The following is a 17,483-nucleotide window of genomic DNA, read 5'->3' as shown; positions in this document are numbered from 1 at the left end:
GGCTGGGAAGCCGCGGTACAGGTGAGGATGCGGGAGTATGCACTGAAAACCGGTAGCTTCGAGGAGAGCAGGATGCAGCTGCTCCGCCTTTTGGAGGAAGGGGATAGAGGAGAGCAACTCCCTTCTTCACCCCAATTTGTTTTCTAGTGGGAGCTCGCGACGGTCGTCCCCGGGGCGGCACTCTCCCGGGGTAGGCTACCAGGGCGGTGTCACCACACCCTCCAGCGGTGCGCGCAGGCAGACGAAGGGAGGGCTTCCCTGGGCGGGCGCGCCAGTCAGGGCAGGATCCCCACCACACCCCGCCCACCCTGCCACAGCTGAAGCCAAGCCTGCTAAGGACTGAGGGGCTTCTAGGAGGTAGAGAAGGCGCAGCTGCACGGGACACCTAGGGAGACTGCAGGTGTGCAACTTTGCCAGACACATGGGAGCGCGCCTCCCTCCCGCCGGCCTGTCGCAGCACCGCAGCCCCAGCTGGGTGGACCGGACCTTGCCGCGGGGAAACCGGCCAGCCCCGGGGGGCGCAGAAGACGTGGGATGTGCGCCTCTGCGCGCAGAGGGCCAGCCTGGCATGCAGACCTCCGTCCCCCCTTATAGATCCGGTAGTCAGCGCCCGGCCGGTCTCCGCGGCACCTGCTGCGCCCTGCACACACTTCCTCAATCTCCAGCCTTCCAACCCCGGAAAACTGCACTCTCCTTCTCCCCCTGGCGTCCCTGTCCCGCGGACGTGCGGAGGCGGCAGAGGAGGGCGATAGGAAGGGGGTGGGGACGTGGAAAGACGGTCCCAGCCTTCCCCGCCCGTCACCCCCTCCCCAACTCGGCAGCCGTCACGTGGTGCCTGGAGTGGGAGGTGGGGAGAAGAGGCGAGACTTTTTGGGTGCTCTGGATCGCGGGTAGTTCGTTCAGTCTCAGCCGCCAACTCCGAAGACGCCGCGCTCTGCCCGGGAGCGCGCGCGAGAGGAGCGGCGACCCGCAGCCGGGAGTCCCGGCGCGGGCGATGCAGGCGCCGGCGGCGGCACCTGCGGCTCCTCTTGGCGGCGGCGGTCACCTCGGCGGCAGCAGCGCGGGCCCCAGCTGCCTCGGCAGCCACAGCCGCTGCGGCCCGGACAGCCTCCGCCGCGGTCCCCGCCTCTGATGCGCCTGCCCATCCTGGCCCCGCGGCTCCGGGAGGATGTGGGTCCTCGGCATCGCAGCAACTTTTTGCGGATTGTTCTTGCTTCCAGGTAAAAAGACGAAGAGGCCAGCGGCCCGGTCGGTCGCGCACACCCCATCTATCCGCCGGCCCCTTCACCCCCAGGGCGCCTGCGTCCGGGCCCATGCTGCGCAGGGGTTGCCCGGCGGGAGTTTGGCGGCGGCGGCGACTGGTGCCCAGAGGCGCTAGATGGGAAAGTCTCCAAGCCGCGCGCTGCAGGAGGAGGGGCGAGAGCGGCGGATTTGCGGGACTCGAGCTGCAGATGCTCGGGCTGCACGGTCGGGAGAAGAAGCTGGCCTGGGGAGGAGAGAGGGTTCTAGCGGTGCTGGGGCCTCGGCAAGGGAAAGGGGGCGATAGCCGCCGAACCCCGCCAAGTTGTCAGGCGTCTCCAGCAATGCGTAGGAGTGGCGCCGCCGACAGGTGAGCGGCGCGCTGGGCAGCCTATGGCCCCGGTGCGCCGGGGCTGGGTTGTGGGGCTGGCAGGGGAGCGCGCCGAGTCCGGGGCTCATCTGCTCGGGAGCCGGGGGAGTTAGGTCTAGACAGGAGCTCGTAGATCCGAGCAGAGCAGCCAGGCTGGAGCGATGAGAGGTGCAAAAACATCTCGCTTCTTCTTTCCAGTACGGGACCGGCTCCCGACGGAGCTCTGCAGAGCTGGCACCGCGACCAGGGACCCTAGCGAAGGGGTTAGCCCGAACGCTGGGAAGAAAGGGCTGAGGAGTAGCGGCCCAGGGTGCGCGCGCGCGTGCACACACACACGCCCCTTCCCACACGCCGCGGCCACCCCCGCTGCCGCGAGAACCGTCCCGGAGACAGGCCCGGGACTTGGGGCGCAGCCGCGCTTAGCGACCGGCCCTTCCTCGTGGGTGGTCGCGTAGGCAGCCTCGGAGCCACAGCACAGGAATGCTGACTTGAAAAATGAATTAAATAAAACTAAAAAGGCGTCTGCGAATGCAATCGCGAATGGTGCCAAAATAGTAATTAAGTAATTTGTAACCAATTAACAATTAGGCAAATCTTTTGCCGTAGACTGAAGCCGACGCATGTTTGTGGAGCCACTTCGCTCTGGGGTGGTACACCCCTCCTTTCAACTTCCATGGGGAAAGGCCAGGTGTGGTGTTGAACGGGCTCTCTGTTTCCGGGGCGTGGGTCCGAGGGTCGCGGGCAGAATTCCACTTTATCCCGCAGGACCCCGGGTTCCCGCGCCGCCCCCTGCAGGCTTCAGCCACATCTGCCTTACTTGCAGACCCAGGAGTGCGGATTCCTAGCAGCCCAGAGGTTGGATCTGCGGCGGGCAGAGGAGGGTCGTGGTTTCCGGGGTGGACTCTGTAGAGGCTGGATCTGAACCCGACTGCGTCTGTCCCGCAGGCTTTGCGCTGCAAATCCAGTGTTACCAGTGTGAAGAATTCCAGCTGAACAACGACTGCTCCTCCCCTGAGTTCATCGTGAATTGCACGGTGAACGTTCAAGACATGTGTCAGAAAGAAGTGATGGAGCAAAGTGCGGGTAAGAGCTCGGCAGCCCTCCCCTCCCCCTCCACCCTGGGCAGGGGGTGGGAGTGAGGGGGCCGTTAAATTATAAGAAAAGGGAATGACTTTGATTTAACGCACACACGCTGGTTATCGCCGATTTACTTTTACAATGCTGGAAAAATGAAGAGTTCCAAGTTACTTTAATCTCATTAGAGTTAATTATCAGGGCTTCTCCCCAAGGGACTCAGGATGGGAAGTGCATTTAAATTAGTGGCTCTCCTCCTTTTAGTCAGTCCCCTCACCTCCCTCTGCTAAAAGCTGATCAGGAAGCTGGAAAATATATGGATAACCAGCTCCGCCTGGGCAACTAGACAGTAGCCTGTGAGCAATGTCAGCCTGAAATATGAAGCTAGTTGAAGTTCCCAGAGGTCAGAGCTTGAAAAATGTGTTTTGTCATAGAGCCACACCATATTTCTTTGAAGAACACTACAGGATCTTTATTTAATTTTAGAACTAATGCATCAAATTCCAGGCACAAATTGCCAAGATCTTTCAAAGGAATGTAGTTCCCAGCCGCACAAGCTTAGCCGCTGGCTGGCTGGTGAGAGGGTTTGGGCATTATGCAAGGAAAGAAGGGGGTCTTGTGAGAGCAAACCTCACTCACTCCAGCTGACCAGTCTTCTCACTGAGATGGAACTCTCCAGTCCCTCCCAACAGTCTTGTCAGACATCAAATTCCCCTTAAAATGCAACTGGGACTTTGGGGGAATGGGTAGAACTGTAGCTTCAATTCCAAGGTCAAATCCATACGCAGAGACTTTGCCATTATAAGGATATTGAAAATATGGGAAATAGCATCACGTTGTGATGATAGTAAATGAACCACAGCCCTGCTCCTCTTTAGTTTGCTGAACTGGGCTGCCCACAGAGTCTGGTGATGGTATCAGGACTGTCAAGTGATGCCCTTAACCCACTGGCAGGTTAATGCAAGGGCTGTAGTTTTAAAGCCAACACCTTGAGAAAGTAGTTTCTTCTCAGAGAAGGGCCTGGAAATGCCGTTGCTAACCACATGGTTATTGGGGAGCAGACAGCTCGTCACCATGCTCTGATGTGTGTGATATGTGTGCGGTTTTAAGGCTGTTGTTTAGGTCATTATCAGCCAAGATGTGGATCCTTTCCACCAAAATTGCTCTTCTGGGAAGTCTGAGACATCATTGCTCTCAAGAGTAACCTGTCCCCAGAAAAGCAGTGTGCGTTGTTTTGTCACATGGGATTCCGGCTATTAAAAAAGCGAAGCAAAACTTAGTAATGATTCTTTAGCCGATACGGATATGGATGATTTTGACAAGTTGTTTCTTTTCTAACTGTGTTTGGTTCTTGAGCAAAAATTGACTGCCCTTCTACCAAAGGGATTGCTGTGATTTCAGTCAGAATCACTCTGAACACTTGATTGTTTCTTTCAGATATTTGCAACTTTCTTCCAGGCAGTAGTTTAGAGCCAGAACAAATGGGAATGTACTGTGGACACATTAGGAACTTCTTCAGAATCCTCTAGGCCACTTCTAGGCTTACTTGGGTATTATGTCGTATAACCTGGGATATGGTTAAAACAAGGAGAGCAAAAGATATGAACCAAATTATAGACAGAAGAGGTGTCCTTTTTCTGAGAGACATTTCTTCCTCTTTAAAAGTGTATCTAAGATGAATACCACACATTCTGTTTTCCGAGTGCTGATTTCCATCTTGCTTCATTCCTCCTCCAAACCACACTGTGAAAAAGGCAGAGCAGGCATTAAAATGCCTCTTATCCGTGTGAACCTTTAGCACAGAGAGTCTATAAGTGCCTGGACTGAAGTTGCTATTACTTCCATTAAGGTGGGCACCTTGTCTCCAAACCAGGTTCCTCTGGCCATATGTCAAAGGTCAAGGGTGGACATAGACAGAATAAGGCAATCTCAATTGTGAAGTTTGAGAAACAGAAACAGTTGATGGACTCAAAGGAAAAACCAGTTATGAGGGAAAGGACTCGTTTTGTGCATGTGGAAACAGGGCATTTTGAGCCTGAATTCAATAGAAATTAGGCAAATGCATGTTCCTGTGTCAAAAGAGGGATGTTAAAGGCGTCTGAAGCTTCCAAGGCACTTCTATTCTCATGGCCATGTACTTGTTAGAGACCAATCCATTTAAGTGGCTCTTAACTCTCCTCTTGTTGGGAGGGATGGAGAACCAACCTAACACTCTGATTGTTAAGTGACCGCAATGTAGTACAGTCATCACAGGACTAATAGCTGACTTTCGTTGTGTGCCCTATGCATCAGTCTCTTTCCTTCGAGCTTTTACGTGGAGTATCTCATGAAATCTGATAGACCTCTTTTGAGACCCTTGTTGCCCCCAGGCCACAATCCACCAGTATTTATTTCTATTGCGGGGTCAACTTTTCCACTCTGGGGAAAGAAAGTCATGCCTGTTAAATGATACTATTAGGAATCAAAGTCAGAATTCTTTTCATTTGATCAATAACATACATTGTTCCGAGAATCTTCATGTGTTAGAGCTGAAAGGGTCCCATGACTCAGAGTTAAGGGTGTACATTGGAATCTTCCTGGAAATTTTGTTCAAATCCACGTGCTTGCTCCCCCCCAGAAGGAGCCAATTCCGTAAGTCTGTGTTATCCCTGGCCATGGGTCTTTTATAAGCTCCCCAAGTGACTCTGGGGTGCCCTAAATCGAGAACTACTGATCTAGGCCAACCTTTTTGTGTTATTGAGGAGGAAAACAGGGCTGGAAAAGTTAGATATCTGATCCAAGTCCACCAGCCAACGGTTAATAAGAGGCACCTGCTTCCTGGGCCAGCACCTTAAATAGTAAAATATACTGCCAGGTTTGCCTGAAAAGGTAATCCAGGCAACGTGCTAAAGACTTAGACAATTTTCCCGTCTGCCAAATTCACCTAACAAGCTTAGTGAACTGGTTGAGTGGACAGCCAGGAAGTGGATATTGAAAGAATATGAAAACCAACCAGGAGGATTTTTAAAATTTGAGTGTTATGTGGACTGGCATTTTACATAGGTACAGAAAAACCAGGGTTTTAAATGGGCTAAGAGATTTCAATGAACCAAGCAAGTTTGACATTAAGCGGTAATGAAAGGCATTCTCTTTCCAAAAAATACCAGAATGCAATTTGCCCAGGCCTTCAGTTAGTCCTTTCTGGATTAAGTCTGCACACTTAGCTCTTAGGAATTTTGAGGCAGGTACATTTAATTTTCAATTGGGAAGTATATTTAAAATTAACCTTTCCCTTACCCCAGAGTGGTGTTCCTATTAGGTGCTGAGATTCTTTTCCTCTGCTCTTTCTCCCCTCAGTCATTTCTGGAGTAATAAGGCATGGCTGTGGGGCAGGGAAGGGTTGGTTCCACTTCTTTCATTTTCCATACTAATTGATATTTAAATGTTTGCATAATGAATGACTTATTCTCAAAGCTCTGTTCTTAATGAGTTAGCATCTACTTACCAGCACCCTTTATAATGACATTTTTTTGCTCTTGCTTATCACTGCACTCTGCAAAATATTTCACGTATTGATTTTCATTTCGGAATAGAAGCCCCTCCACCCAGTATAAATTTTTAAACCAGAGTATAAAGAATGTGAATTTGCATTTGTTTGACAGTGCAATCTTGTAATTAGAGTTTTTCCTCTTGACTAGATACAGTGAAAGGGGCATAATTTAATTTTTATAGACTAGCCAATTTCTGCCCTTAGTAAAATATAGCTCTGTCAGTGAGCAAAATGTTACAGGTTCTCCTAAACCTTATTTAAAAGTTAAATGCAGTATATTGAGAGAAAGTTCATGGTCTGAATCAGTAACCTAATCGATCTCTTCACCCATCCTTTGCGACATGCATTAATCTATCTGTCTGTTCTGCAATACAAGAATTACTGATTTATATGCCATGTCGCATCTACATTATGGCTGTATAAGTAATGGCTATTCTCCTTTTGGATTAGTTAGTTGCTCATAAAGTTAGGCAGAGATGGCTCTATGATGCCTTGGATAGGTTAATTTTATGCCTTATTTTCTCATGGGTTAAATAAAGGACAGCAAGTGAGGACTTGATATCTCTAAAATAATCAGTCATCCACTCTTGGTAGAAAGAAAGGGAAAGCTAACCATAGCCTATGTTTTCTTAAGTCTGTGGTCTACTTAATTTCACCAAGATGTAAAACAATAGGTCCTAGTTTGTCTTTGGGGTGGGCTTGGCAGGAAGAAGGGCCAATTCTGCTAATCAATATTATATCACAGTCCCTTTATATCTGGATTCTTTTGTGTAAGGTGTGTTCATGTGCACACGCCCACACATAGCATATCTGTGTATGTGTGTATATTTTTACATTTTTGCCTGTATATATTTACATACATACATATATAATTCTTATAAGAAAAAATGAAAATATTAAGTCCTCCTTCTTTGCAAATGTTCAGATCGTAAATTACTTAATCTGTGTCATATTGTAGACATGAACTTTTTTTTTCCAGAACAGCATTGTTAGGAGTACCAGTGATATGTGTCAGTCTCCCAGTGTCCCCTGTCTGCCCTGTGTCTGTCTTTCTCCTACCAGTTCTCTCCTGTTGTCTCCCTTTTAGACATCCTGCCTGCCATCCTTACTTTCTCACCCTCAAATCCATTTTGAATCAGTCAGATGGGCTGTCGACTATGCTCTAAGAATAAAGCAAAAGACAAAAATCAAAAAATCATCATATTTTAACTTTGCCAGGGAGACTTCAACAGTTTAAAAAACTTTAAAATAAAAAAGATTCAGATGTCAAGAAAGATACCCTCGTATATTAACACGAGCCCTGCTACAAAGGTTTCTGTGTCAACTTCAATAAAGTTATGAATTACACAAGAAAAGATCCTGTGCCGTGAATGTCAATATCACTGTCTCCTTTCCAGTGGGACACTAAAAGAACACCTTTCTCTTCCGGGCAAGACATGTTGCCCATCAGTTTGTTCACTTAGTTCTCGAGAAGCATCCGTATCTTTCATGTGGCAGGCATAGCTGGCTTCTGAGGAAGCATTTGGAGGGTGAATATCAAATGTCTTTGGCCCCTTGGACTCTCCAGTAAGTGAAGCATTTGTTTATGTTAACTTTCCAGCTGAACAAGCAGCCAGTGCTGACCTCCAGCCTCCACAGATGAAACGTTGGGAGATTGATCTGGCTCTCCCATAGCACTAATTCCTCCCACTACGATTTCATGAAAGCTCCTGTCATTGATGGTTTTCCTAATGAGTTTAAACAGAGAGGCTTCAAAGCTGGGGTTTTTTCCCAAGTGAAAAATGAAACCAAGTATGAAAACAAAACACACCGTTTCCTTTCGACTTTGAAAAGGAAATCTGCTTCCCTTATATAGTCCTGAAACAAAAAGATCTGAATCGACAGCCTGCTTCCTCTCTGCCTCCTCCTTTCTTTCTCTCTCTTTTTTCTTTTTTTTTTTTCTTTCATACTTCTGGAATGATTGACTGACTTAGGTTCTAATGCCCAAACCTGGCAAAGGTTTATTGGCACGCTATGCTGAAGTATTCAACACCCCAGCCCCTGTTTTTAGTTGTCGAATGGAAGAGGTGTTCAGCTCCATTTGGGGAGAGAACACCCATGTTCCAGGCTTCCCATGCTTGGTAACTTTGAAGAGGTGATTTAACGTCCCAGGGGCTTAGCTTCCTTCCCTGTGAAATGTAGAAACAGGCCACCTGTTTTCTTGTGAGATACAGCAAGACAATGGGAAATGCTGTCAGTATAACCATCTTAAGGAATCAGTCCTAAAAATGAAAGCCTCCCTGAATGCTCCCCAGGAATTGCTTTATCCACTCTCCATACCTGCTTCTAAAGGCTGGCCCAGATATCTTAGCCTGAGTTACTTTGTACACTATTTCCTCATTTCTCAGACTGAAGGAGTCCTTGAGTTTAACCTTTAATTCCTTATAATAGGATTCTAATAATTAGCCTAGAAGTTTCACAGTGAGATCATATCCTCACTTGGCAGTTGGTGAATCTGAGATGGAGAGAGGTTCAGCAATTTGCTCAAGACCATACAGCCAATGCGACTGAAATTCAAGTCCTTTCTCTTGCCCAGGATTTTTTTCAATCATTATAATGCCATTTCTTTTTTTTCATTTTTAATAATTTTATTACATGTAATTTACATACCATAGAATTCATCCTTTTGAAGTTGTTTTTAGTATATTCACAGAGTTGTGAATATAATCTAATTGCAGATATGTATCTAATTCCAGAACATTTTCCATCATTCCAAAAAGAAACCCTGTACCCGTTGGCAATCACTAATCTGGGAACCACTAATCTACTTTCTGTCTGGACATTTCATATGTGGAATCATACAATATGTGGCCTTTGTGACTGGCTTCTTTCTTTTAGGATAATGTTTTCAAGTTTCATCCATTTCACTTCCCATTTTGAGAGGCATCTTTCCTCTGGCTTGTACAGGGATCTGAAGGGAAAGCTCAGGTTTGACAGATCCCTAAATTATGGAGTGGAGTGGAATGAGATGGGGTGGGATGGAGCATGGTTATGAACCTTAGAACTCCACTGGCTAATTAGCCAATTTGCTGAGTTGAACTAAAAACTTGTGCCAAAAGCAAGTCATTCCGGTAAGCTCAAAGGAATTCATGTTCGTCAAGCATCTGCTTTGTGCTGAGCACTGGGTTTTCCATCCATCGCCATCCATTAAAGAGTTTATCTGGGGGCTGGCCTAGTGGTGTAGTGGTTAAGTTCGCACTCTCCTTCAGCGGCCCCAGGTTCTTGGGTTCGGATCCTGGTCTCGGACCTATACACTGCTCATCAAGCGATGCTGTGGCAGGGACCCACATACAAAATAGAGGAAGATTGGCATGGATGTTAGCTCAGGGCCAATCTTCCTCACAAAAAAAAAAAAAAAGAGTTGATCTGTTTTTCCATGAGATCTTGAATTAGTTTGTTAACCATATGAATCCTCAGGCACCTGGATGGGCTATTCCTGATGCCTGAAGCTCTTATCAGTGATCCCAGCTGCCATGCCGAAATCTGACCTCAGCCACAGGCCACAGCCCTCAAGAATCATGCACCTTTTAATCTAGAAGAGATCTTGATTTATAATTTTACAAACGAGAAGACTGGAGTGCAGAAAGGAGTTTTCTTTCCTGAAGGCTTAAGCATTGTGATCAGTCCATTTCTCTTCCTTCCCCTGAGAACGACTGGAAGGTGTAGCAAGTTGAGAGGGATTCTGGGGAGAGATTTTGGTGAAGGACATCCGATTCTGGCATGAGCTGGTCATCTGTAATGAGTACGGGGGAAATGCGTGAGTCGAGGCTTTTTCTCCCGAACCAAATCATTGATCATACCTTTTATGTAGGCAGAACTATTGACTCCTTTAAAAGTGGTAAATCTTTTTTCTTTTCTATTTCCTTCTCAAAGCCTAAGCTGGATTCTTCTTTGCCTTGTGGTAGAAGTGATTGTATGTGGACGGCGAGGTGGGGGGGGTGCGGGTAGGGGGGAGTGGTACTTGCTGGTAGAAGACAACGTGTTTTCCCCCCTCGGCACTCCACAAAAGGCCATATCCATAACTTAGGAGCTTCAATCAAATCTATGATGGATCAGCCTGCGAATAAACAAAAGAATTACGATATATGCCAGGAATTCTTTCTATCTGTGGTGAACTTTAGGTTCGGGCTATGTTGTGATTCGGGAACTGTTTTCACAGGCCAGAGCTGTAGGGCATGTCCTCTTGTTAATAAACTGCTTCCAATCTTCCGATTGCCTCCAACAGTACAAAGCAAAGCAGGAGATGGACTGAATTAAGTGCTTTAGATAAGGTGAAACCATAGAGAGTTTGTAATAAATTGCTTTTTTAAAAGAATGTGTTTAAATAGAATAAGGCAGTGATGGTTCAAGACACTGATTTCGAGCTTTATGACTTTGCAAACCATGAGAGTGATCCAGAGGCAAAAGTGATGAAGTGTTGTATTATTTTAAGGAAGTTGTGATACTTGGTCCAGTGCATTTCATTTCTCACTGGACATGGACAATAGCTTTTTATGTCTTTCTATTTCTTGGACTTGTTCTCGAGAGCAGGGGAACGACAGGAGACAGTGCCAGAGGCGGAAGGCGCCAGGCGCGCAGAACTCAGCCTGCAGCCCTTGCGTGGGGTACTCGGCATGAATGCGAATATGCAGAGCGGTTTACCGTGCCCTCCACTGAGGCTTCTTCAAAGGGCATCAGTAGAAGCAAGTGTATTAAGTGACACTGGGTGATGGGTTTTATGCACTGTTTTATTGCTTATGCAAAATTTAGCAAACCACTTGGGTCTCCGGTAACTTCAGAGAATCTGTTCAGAAATAAGAGGCTAGGCATGTTGACTAGTTTTCCACCCAAACTGGACGTGCAACGGAATCTAGACTTCAAAGTGAGTCTGAGATTGTTTCGAGAATTTCCATGCCTTCAGAGGGAAAGGCAGCGAGTGGGCGGAGCCACACCTGGAGAGTGAAGCCTTAGGTAACTTTTTTTGAAAGGTCCAACAACTTTCTGCTTAGCTTGTCACTGGCTGTTGGAAGGGAGAGAGGAATAAAGCAAGTCAGAAGCAGACGGTTTACCTAAGAGTGGGTTAAGATCGAGAGACTAAACCAATCCCTGTAAAACCTGGGTCTCTGTGTAAAAACCAACCAGGGGCCCTGCTTACCTGCGCCTGTTGAAAAGCGATTCTAGAATTGACCTTCTTGGTGTAGGTGCCAACAAGAGGATGACAGAGGATGTTCTGACAATTTTATCTTTGTTCGGTGTTCTCCAGCAGTTTGCCTGACGCCGGATCCGTTTGGTGTTTTAGCGTGTCTTTTCCTAATCAAATTGAACTAGAGCTTCATTCACTGGAGTCCTCTCTTGGTTTTCATTTCTGTATACCAGCTCCTGAAAGGACATGGCTACGCCTCTCTCTCTGCCTGTCCTTATCCCTCCCTGCCTCCCTCTGTCTCTCTCACACGTGCACACACACAGATTCACTCGCTCACTTGCTGGTATGCAGACACCCAATAAATACTTGCTCACTGAGTATAGTTGAAGAACTCAAGTTTCAAGCTAAAACAAATAGATTTATTGGCATTTAAAAAATATTATACTAGAAATGAGAGAGCTTAAATCTCTTAACATAAGAAGAAAAATAGAACAAAGATAAATTTAATATACCTTTTGCTTTTTAGTTAAACAAGAAATAGCCAACTAATGCCTGTTAGTAACAGTTGTTATTTAAGGAACAACTCTGAAGTGTAATCCACCTGTTTTTCTACTTTGTCAGCTTGCTTTCAAGGCTGAGCTGGCTGTGCTTTGAATAGGAGTGTTTTCTGGAAACACACATACGTATACCCCTCTACAACACCCAGCTAACTTGTCCACAGGTCACCTCCCAGCCAATCCTGTCAGCTGGAGTTTTAAGTATTTAGAACTCTGTCACATGAAGAGATCTACCTTGGTCATGAATTCCATTAGGAAGAAAATAAATCCCCCCACATAGTCATACTCCTGCTCCAAACCTCTGCCAGCCCCCGCCCTCTCCCCACCTCTCCCACACAAGGGATGCAACTTTAAAATACAAATGGGTATGTTCCACAAGACAGAGGCAATCTAGACTTTCAGTTGAGGGATGTACTTCTAAACCATTTAGTTTGGGCAAATTAAACCACAGAAGGAAACAGAGGGAAAAAAAGACTATATTTGCTCTCCTACTGTCTTGCACTTACACTATTTCACCGGGCTCTAAGAATACAACTAAAGGCTTGTATTCTTGCTTCGTTTACTGAATATCATTAATATCATTGTCTTACAACCCGGGTGCCATTCTCATGTGGAAGCCCCAAGGAGCTCTGGCTGCAACAGCTCCTAGGCATCAAGAAGCATTTCGGTCTGTCCCTCTCATTAGTCTATGGGGTGCAGCTTCCAGAGAGAATTAACCAGCCATTGCTGCTGCCAGATTCCTTTATGTTCTTGCCTCCACCTTAGACCTCACTTTCTGTATCACTTAAGAAGGCTTTTGGTGGCAAATAACAGGGGCTTAACCCGTAAAGACATTTATTATTTACCTATTAAGATAGTGCAGAAATAGGTGGTCCTGGGGTTGTTCCCACAGCTCAGTGATGTCAGCAAGGACCCAGGTTCTCTCCATTTCTCTACTCACTTTCCTAAGCATGTTGGCTTTTTGTCCTCAGGCTTTTTGCCTCTTGGTCACAAAGTAGCTGCTATATTCAGGTTAAAGGGAAGAAATAGCACCAGGGAGCTTTTATCTTCAGCTTTTCCTTTTAATAAGAAAACAAAAGCTCTCCCTAAGTCCCCCCAAGAGAATTCTACTTATTTTTCAGTGGTCAGAACATTGTCTCATGGCCACTACTTGCTGTAAGGAAGAAGGCAGAGGGTAGCTATTGAGTGGCCAACTGTCAGTGTCTACCAAATCACCTTTTGAGAAATCCATGTGCAAAATTGGAAAAATTCAAGCACAGTGCTTCCAGAGGCCCCTGGAAAAAGAATAAGGATGATTCCCTCTCCTGAACATCAACCACTCTTTTGCCTAAAATGAACACTGAAATGCATTGTCCAAGGACCTTCATCATGAATCATTGTCACATTTTAAAAAGAGAAAGAAACACATATGATAGCAAGTGAGGTCCTGAAGTTTAGTTCAAGACATATATGACATTACAGAATTTTGGTTCACCAAATGCTGAGATATGAGTATAACTAAATTTTAGTGTGAGGATATTTTCTACAGAAGAGAATACCATATTCACAGCAACAAACATAAGGGTGCTTTGGGTTAAATGCCTAGATGTTCTTAGCTCATCCCATCTGGAGCCATTATGCCACCAAAGCCTCTATTTTTCCTACATTTGGGTGAATTTGTATGCAAGAAACTGACTATGAATCTTTGGGCCCCATGATGCTCACCTTACCATTGCGGAACAATAATCAGAAGGACTTCAAGGTTAAAAATGCAAGAGCACAGTTTCATAAATCATTGAAGGACACTGTTAATATTGAGATAATAAGTCATGAATATCTGTTTCCTCAGTCCCCCATGGCAAACAGGGGAACAAAGATAGCAGCTGAGGAAAAGCAAGTGACTGTGCAGAAACCTTCTTGGCTCAGAAAGTTATAAATGAGCAGAGAAGTCCAAACCTAACGTGAAACTAAAATAAAGCTAACAATTGGCATCATACATTATGGGTTGGTTGTTTGCTTGCTATAATTAAGTTGGCATCAGTGGTTAACAGCCTTGAAAATTAAACTCAACAAAAAAATTTTTGAAAAGGGTAATCAAAGCCTTCTGGATAATGAAGTTAACACATCCCTACTACGAGGAAAAAGAATGTTCTTGCAGTATCTTGTTTTATGTCTGTTTTGTTGTTGTGGTGGCTGTTGTTTTAATAGGCACGTTTATTTTTACTCTTAGGGGTCATTGCAGCTTCTTAGCATTGCTCTCAATTTTCACTTCTACCAGTTAGCCAAGAGTGACTGATGGCTCAGCATCAGTATGGACGTACAGTGCAGAACTGGGCACTTCTCTTTTTTTTTTGGCCTTTTAAAAATAGGTTATTAGCATTTTCGTTTGGTTCCTGTGGCCACCTATAGCTCAAATGGAAGGGGCTTCTTTGCCTTTTAAAATATTCACATCCTGGGGCCGGCCCCACAGTCAAGTGGTTAAAGTTCCACGCACTCTGCTTGAGTGGTCCAAGTTCGTGGGCTCGGATCCCGGGTGCAGACCTACTCCACTCATCAGCCATGCTGTGGAAGCATCCTGCATACAAAATAGAGGGAGATTGGCACAGATGTTAGCTCAGGGCGAACCTTCGTCATCAAAAAAAGAAAAAAATATATATTCACATCCATGGCCAAGGAGAAGTACTTAAGAGCCAGGACACAAAGTTGTCCAGAAAAGAACTACCTTTTAGGTCTTCTCCTCTCTATGCCTGATAAACAGTGCCCCTCATGGCAAAAGTGTAGATAAGCCTCTTCTTCTCGAGTTTGTTCACATTAGAATGCAGAGACTGTCAAAATTCCTCCCAAGGTGTTCTTTAAGAGAAAAAACAAACTTGAGAACAGATCGAAGATCTTTTTTCTCACAGTTTCTTTCAAAGCTCAGTGAAAATGCATATAGTTCATTCCAGTTACCTGTTTCCAAGCATTTTTCTCTGAGGAGCTGTTCCTTGTCCTGCATAGAATATTTATTGTGATGTAATCATAACTCCGGTGCAGTAAGTGTTGGTTATTTTTCAAGTGGAAGAAGATTAGTCTGACTCCCAGACGGGCATTCACACAAGCAGCAGTTTACCACAGAAGTTCCACTTAGAACTAAATTGCATAACATGGGGTGAAACGTAATGGACTGTTAGAGGGTCTGTTCAGAAATTTCTATCTTTGTACCAGCAAAGAGAGCAGAGGCAAAGGAAACTATTGGAAAACATAATTGCACGATGGTCCATAAAGAGGAGAGAACACACACTTTATGCCTCTATTTTAATTGACTATTGGGGCAGAGACTAAAGTAAGAAAACTAGGAAAATAACTTATGTTGAAAGCAGGCTTATAGCAAGTAGGTTATCATAGAAATGGATGGCCCAGAGTTGCATGTACATCTGTGTGTGTGGTGGAGGGGGCACAATGCTCTGGATCCTCTTTCTGCCCCAATATAGTCCAGCTCACCCAGCAAGACAATGTTAGACAGTTATTGTTTATGATTCTCAGAGTCCTATTTGGAGTAGACGATTAGTTGGAAAATGCTTCCCGACCCCACAGAGAATCACTGCTATAGAATTAAGTTCTAGGACACTGCGCAAACTGGGACAGATGGAACCTGGTGTGGTCCAGAGAGTGTCAGCCTTTTTTCCTACCCAGGTTCTGAGCAAGTTGAGGAGAACAACAAGGAACAAGGCAGATGAGGGCAAAAATATCACCATTGTTACTGAGAAAGACTAAGTTGGAGGAAATAGCTTTGAGATGCGAGTCAAATAGTATTCTATGTTAGCATCTCCAAATTAAGTGGTTTACCCAGTCACAGACAAGGCCAGAGAGAGGAAGTTTCTCTCCCTGAGGAGCAAGGCAGAACACCTGTTTGCTATGAGCCACTCACTCCAAGAAGGAAAAGAGGGCCGGCCCCGTGGCTTAGCGGTTAAGTGCGCGCGCTCCGCTACTGGCGGCCCGGGTTCGGATCCCGGGCGCGCACCGACCCACCGCTTCTCCAGCCATGCTGAGGCCACATCCCACATACAGCAACTAGAAGGATGTGCAACTATGACATACAACTATCTGCTGGGGCTTTGGGGGGAAAAAAAGAGGAGGATTGGCAAGAGATGTTAGCTCAGAGCTGGTCTTCCTCAGCAAAAAGAGGAGGATTAGCATGGATGTTAGCTCAGGGCTGATCTTCCTCACAAAAAAAAAAAAAAAAGGAAAAGAAAGAGGATGAGCAATGTGTGCCCTGTTTATTCTTCGCAAATTTAACAATCAGATATGTCATTCCACCTCCCTTGGGGAAGGGGGAATAGGGGTAGAGAGAGGCCAGAAGTTACACTAATTGAGTCCCCTTCCTATAGAAGGAAGCATCAAGAAGGGAAGAAAAACATCCCCCTATTAATCTTCCCTCAAGCTCGTCACACTGAAAAGTAGTCATTTCAGGAGCCCCCACGGCCTTTGAGGCATGAATGAAGTAATTAAATAGCATGGATGTTTGGGGCTGTGTCTGTCACATACACAGACTACATACACACTCACGATGTTGGTCATCGGCATGAGCAGTGGCCAGGCGTGTTTCATTGAAGCATTTGTTTGGATAGAACATAGAAGAATGATATAGACTTGTCCCTCACCCATACCAATGTCTTTTATGAAAACTTCTTATTTTGAAATAACTTGAGACTCACAGAAAAGCTGCAAAAATAGTATAGAGTTTCCATATACCCTTCACCCAGCTTCCAATAATGTTAATAACTTGCATAACCATAGTACAATTATCAAAGCTAAGAAATTAACATTGGTGCAATACTATTAACTAAATCATTGTTTGTATTTGCATTTCACTAGATTTTCCTTTTTCTGTTCCAAGATCCTATCCAGGAGCACACATTGCATTTCATTGTGGTGTCTCATTCTCCTCTAATCTCGGACGGTTCCTCATTCTTTCGTTGTCTTTCATGATCTTAACACTTTTGAAAAGGACCAGTCAGCTTTTTGTACACTGTCTCTCAGTTTGGGTTGGTCTGATGTTTTCTCATGATGATTAGATTGAGGTTATGAGAATACTCAGAAGCAATGTCTTCACTTCTCACTGTATCATGTCAAGAGGTGTGTGATATCAATGTGTCTTATTACTGGTGATGTTAACTTTGATCACTTAATTAGGATGGTGTCTACTGGGTCTCTCCACTGTAAAATGACTGTTTTTTCCCTTTGTAATTAATAAATAACTTGAAGGAGATACTTGGAAACTATACAAATATCCCGTTTCTCCTCAAACTTTGCTCAATAATTTCAGCACCTGTCAGTGGACCTCTCCCTCATCAATTATTACTGTAGTGTGCTAATCTCAGTTTCTATTTCTCTCATTCCTTCTGCATTTATTATTAGAACTCTTCTGTAAGGAATAGCTGTCCCTTCTCTTCCAAATATTTATTTCTCCAACTCTATGTTTCTCCAACTATGTATCTATATAAGTATGAGCTCGTGGATATTCACTTTATTCTCTGGGTTCTAATCTAGTACTATTGTTATTTATTTTGTCGCTCAGATTGCTCCAGCTGTCCA

The 17,483-nt window shown here is 45.3% G+C and overlaps 1 protein-coding gene across 3 annotated transcripts in view; it reads left to right on the top strand.

Moving 5' to 3' along the window:
- Nucleotides 1–836: 836 nt before the first annotated feature.
- LYPD1 (LY6/PLAUR domain containing 1) overlaps nucleotides 837–17,483 on the top strand; it is a 41,922-nt gene continuing 25,275 nt past the window's right edge. The window contains exons 1-3 of one of the 3 annotated variants that reach the window (XM_087435073.1): nucleotides 837–1,064; nucleotides 1,191–1,220; nucleotides 2,555–2,692. In XM_087435073.1, the coding sequence (XP_087291199.1) occupies nucleotides 995–1,064; nucleotides 1,191–1,220; nucleotides 2,555–2,692 (238 nt within the window). In that variant the 5' untranslated portion in view covers nucleotides 837–994. The other 2 variants (XM_004423882.3, XM_087435072.1) reach the window with 2 other exon arrangements.

The sequence above is a fragment of the Ceratotherium simum genome, chromosome 9, assembly GCF_057802395.1.
Source record: "Ceratotherium simum simum isolate JZ-2026a chromosome 9, ASM5780239v1, whole genome shotgun sequence".
Lineage (NCBI taxonomy): Eukaryota > Metazoa > Chordata > Mammalia > Perissodactyla > Rhinocerotidae > Ceratotherium > Ceratotherium simum.
The sequence above is the reverse complement of the archived record's forward strand: the minus strand, read 5'-3'. Positions and strand labels throughout refer to the sequence as shown.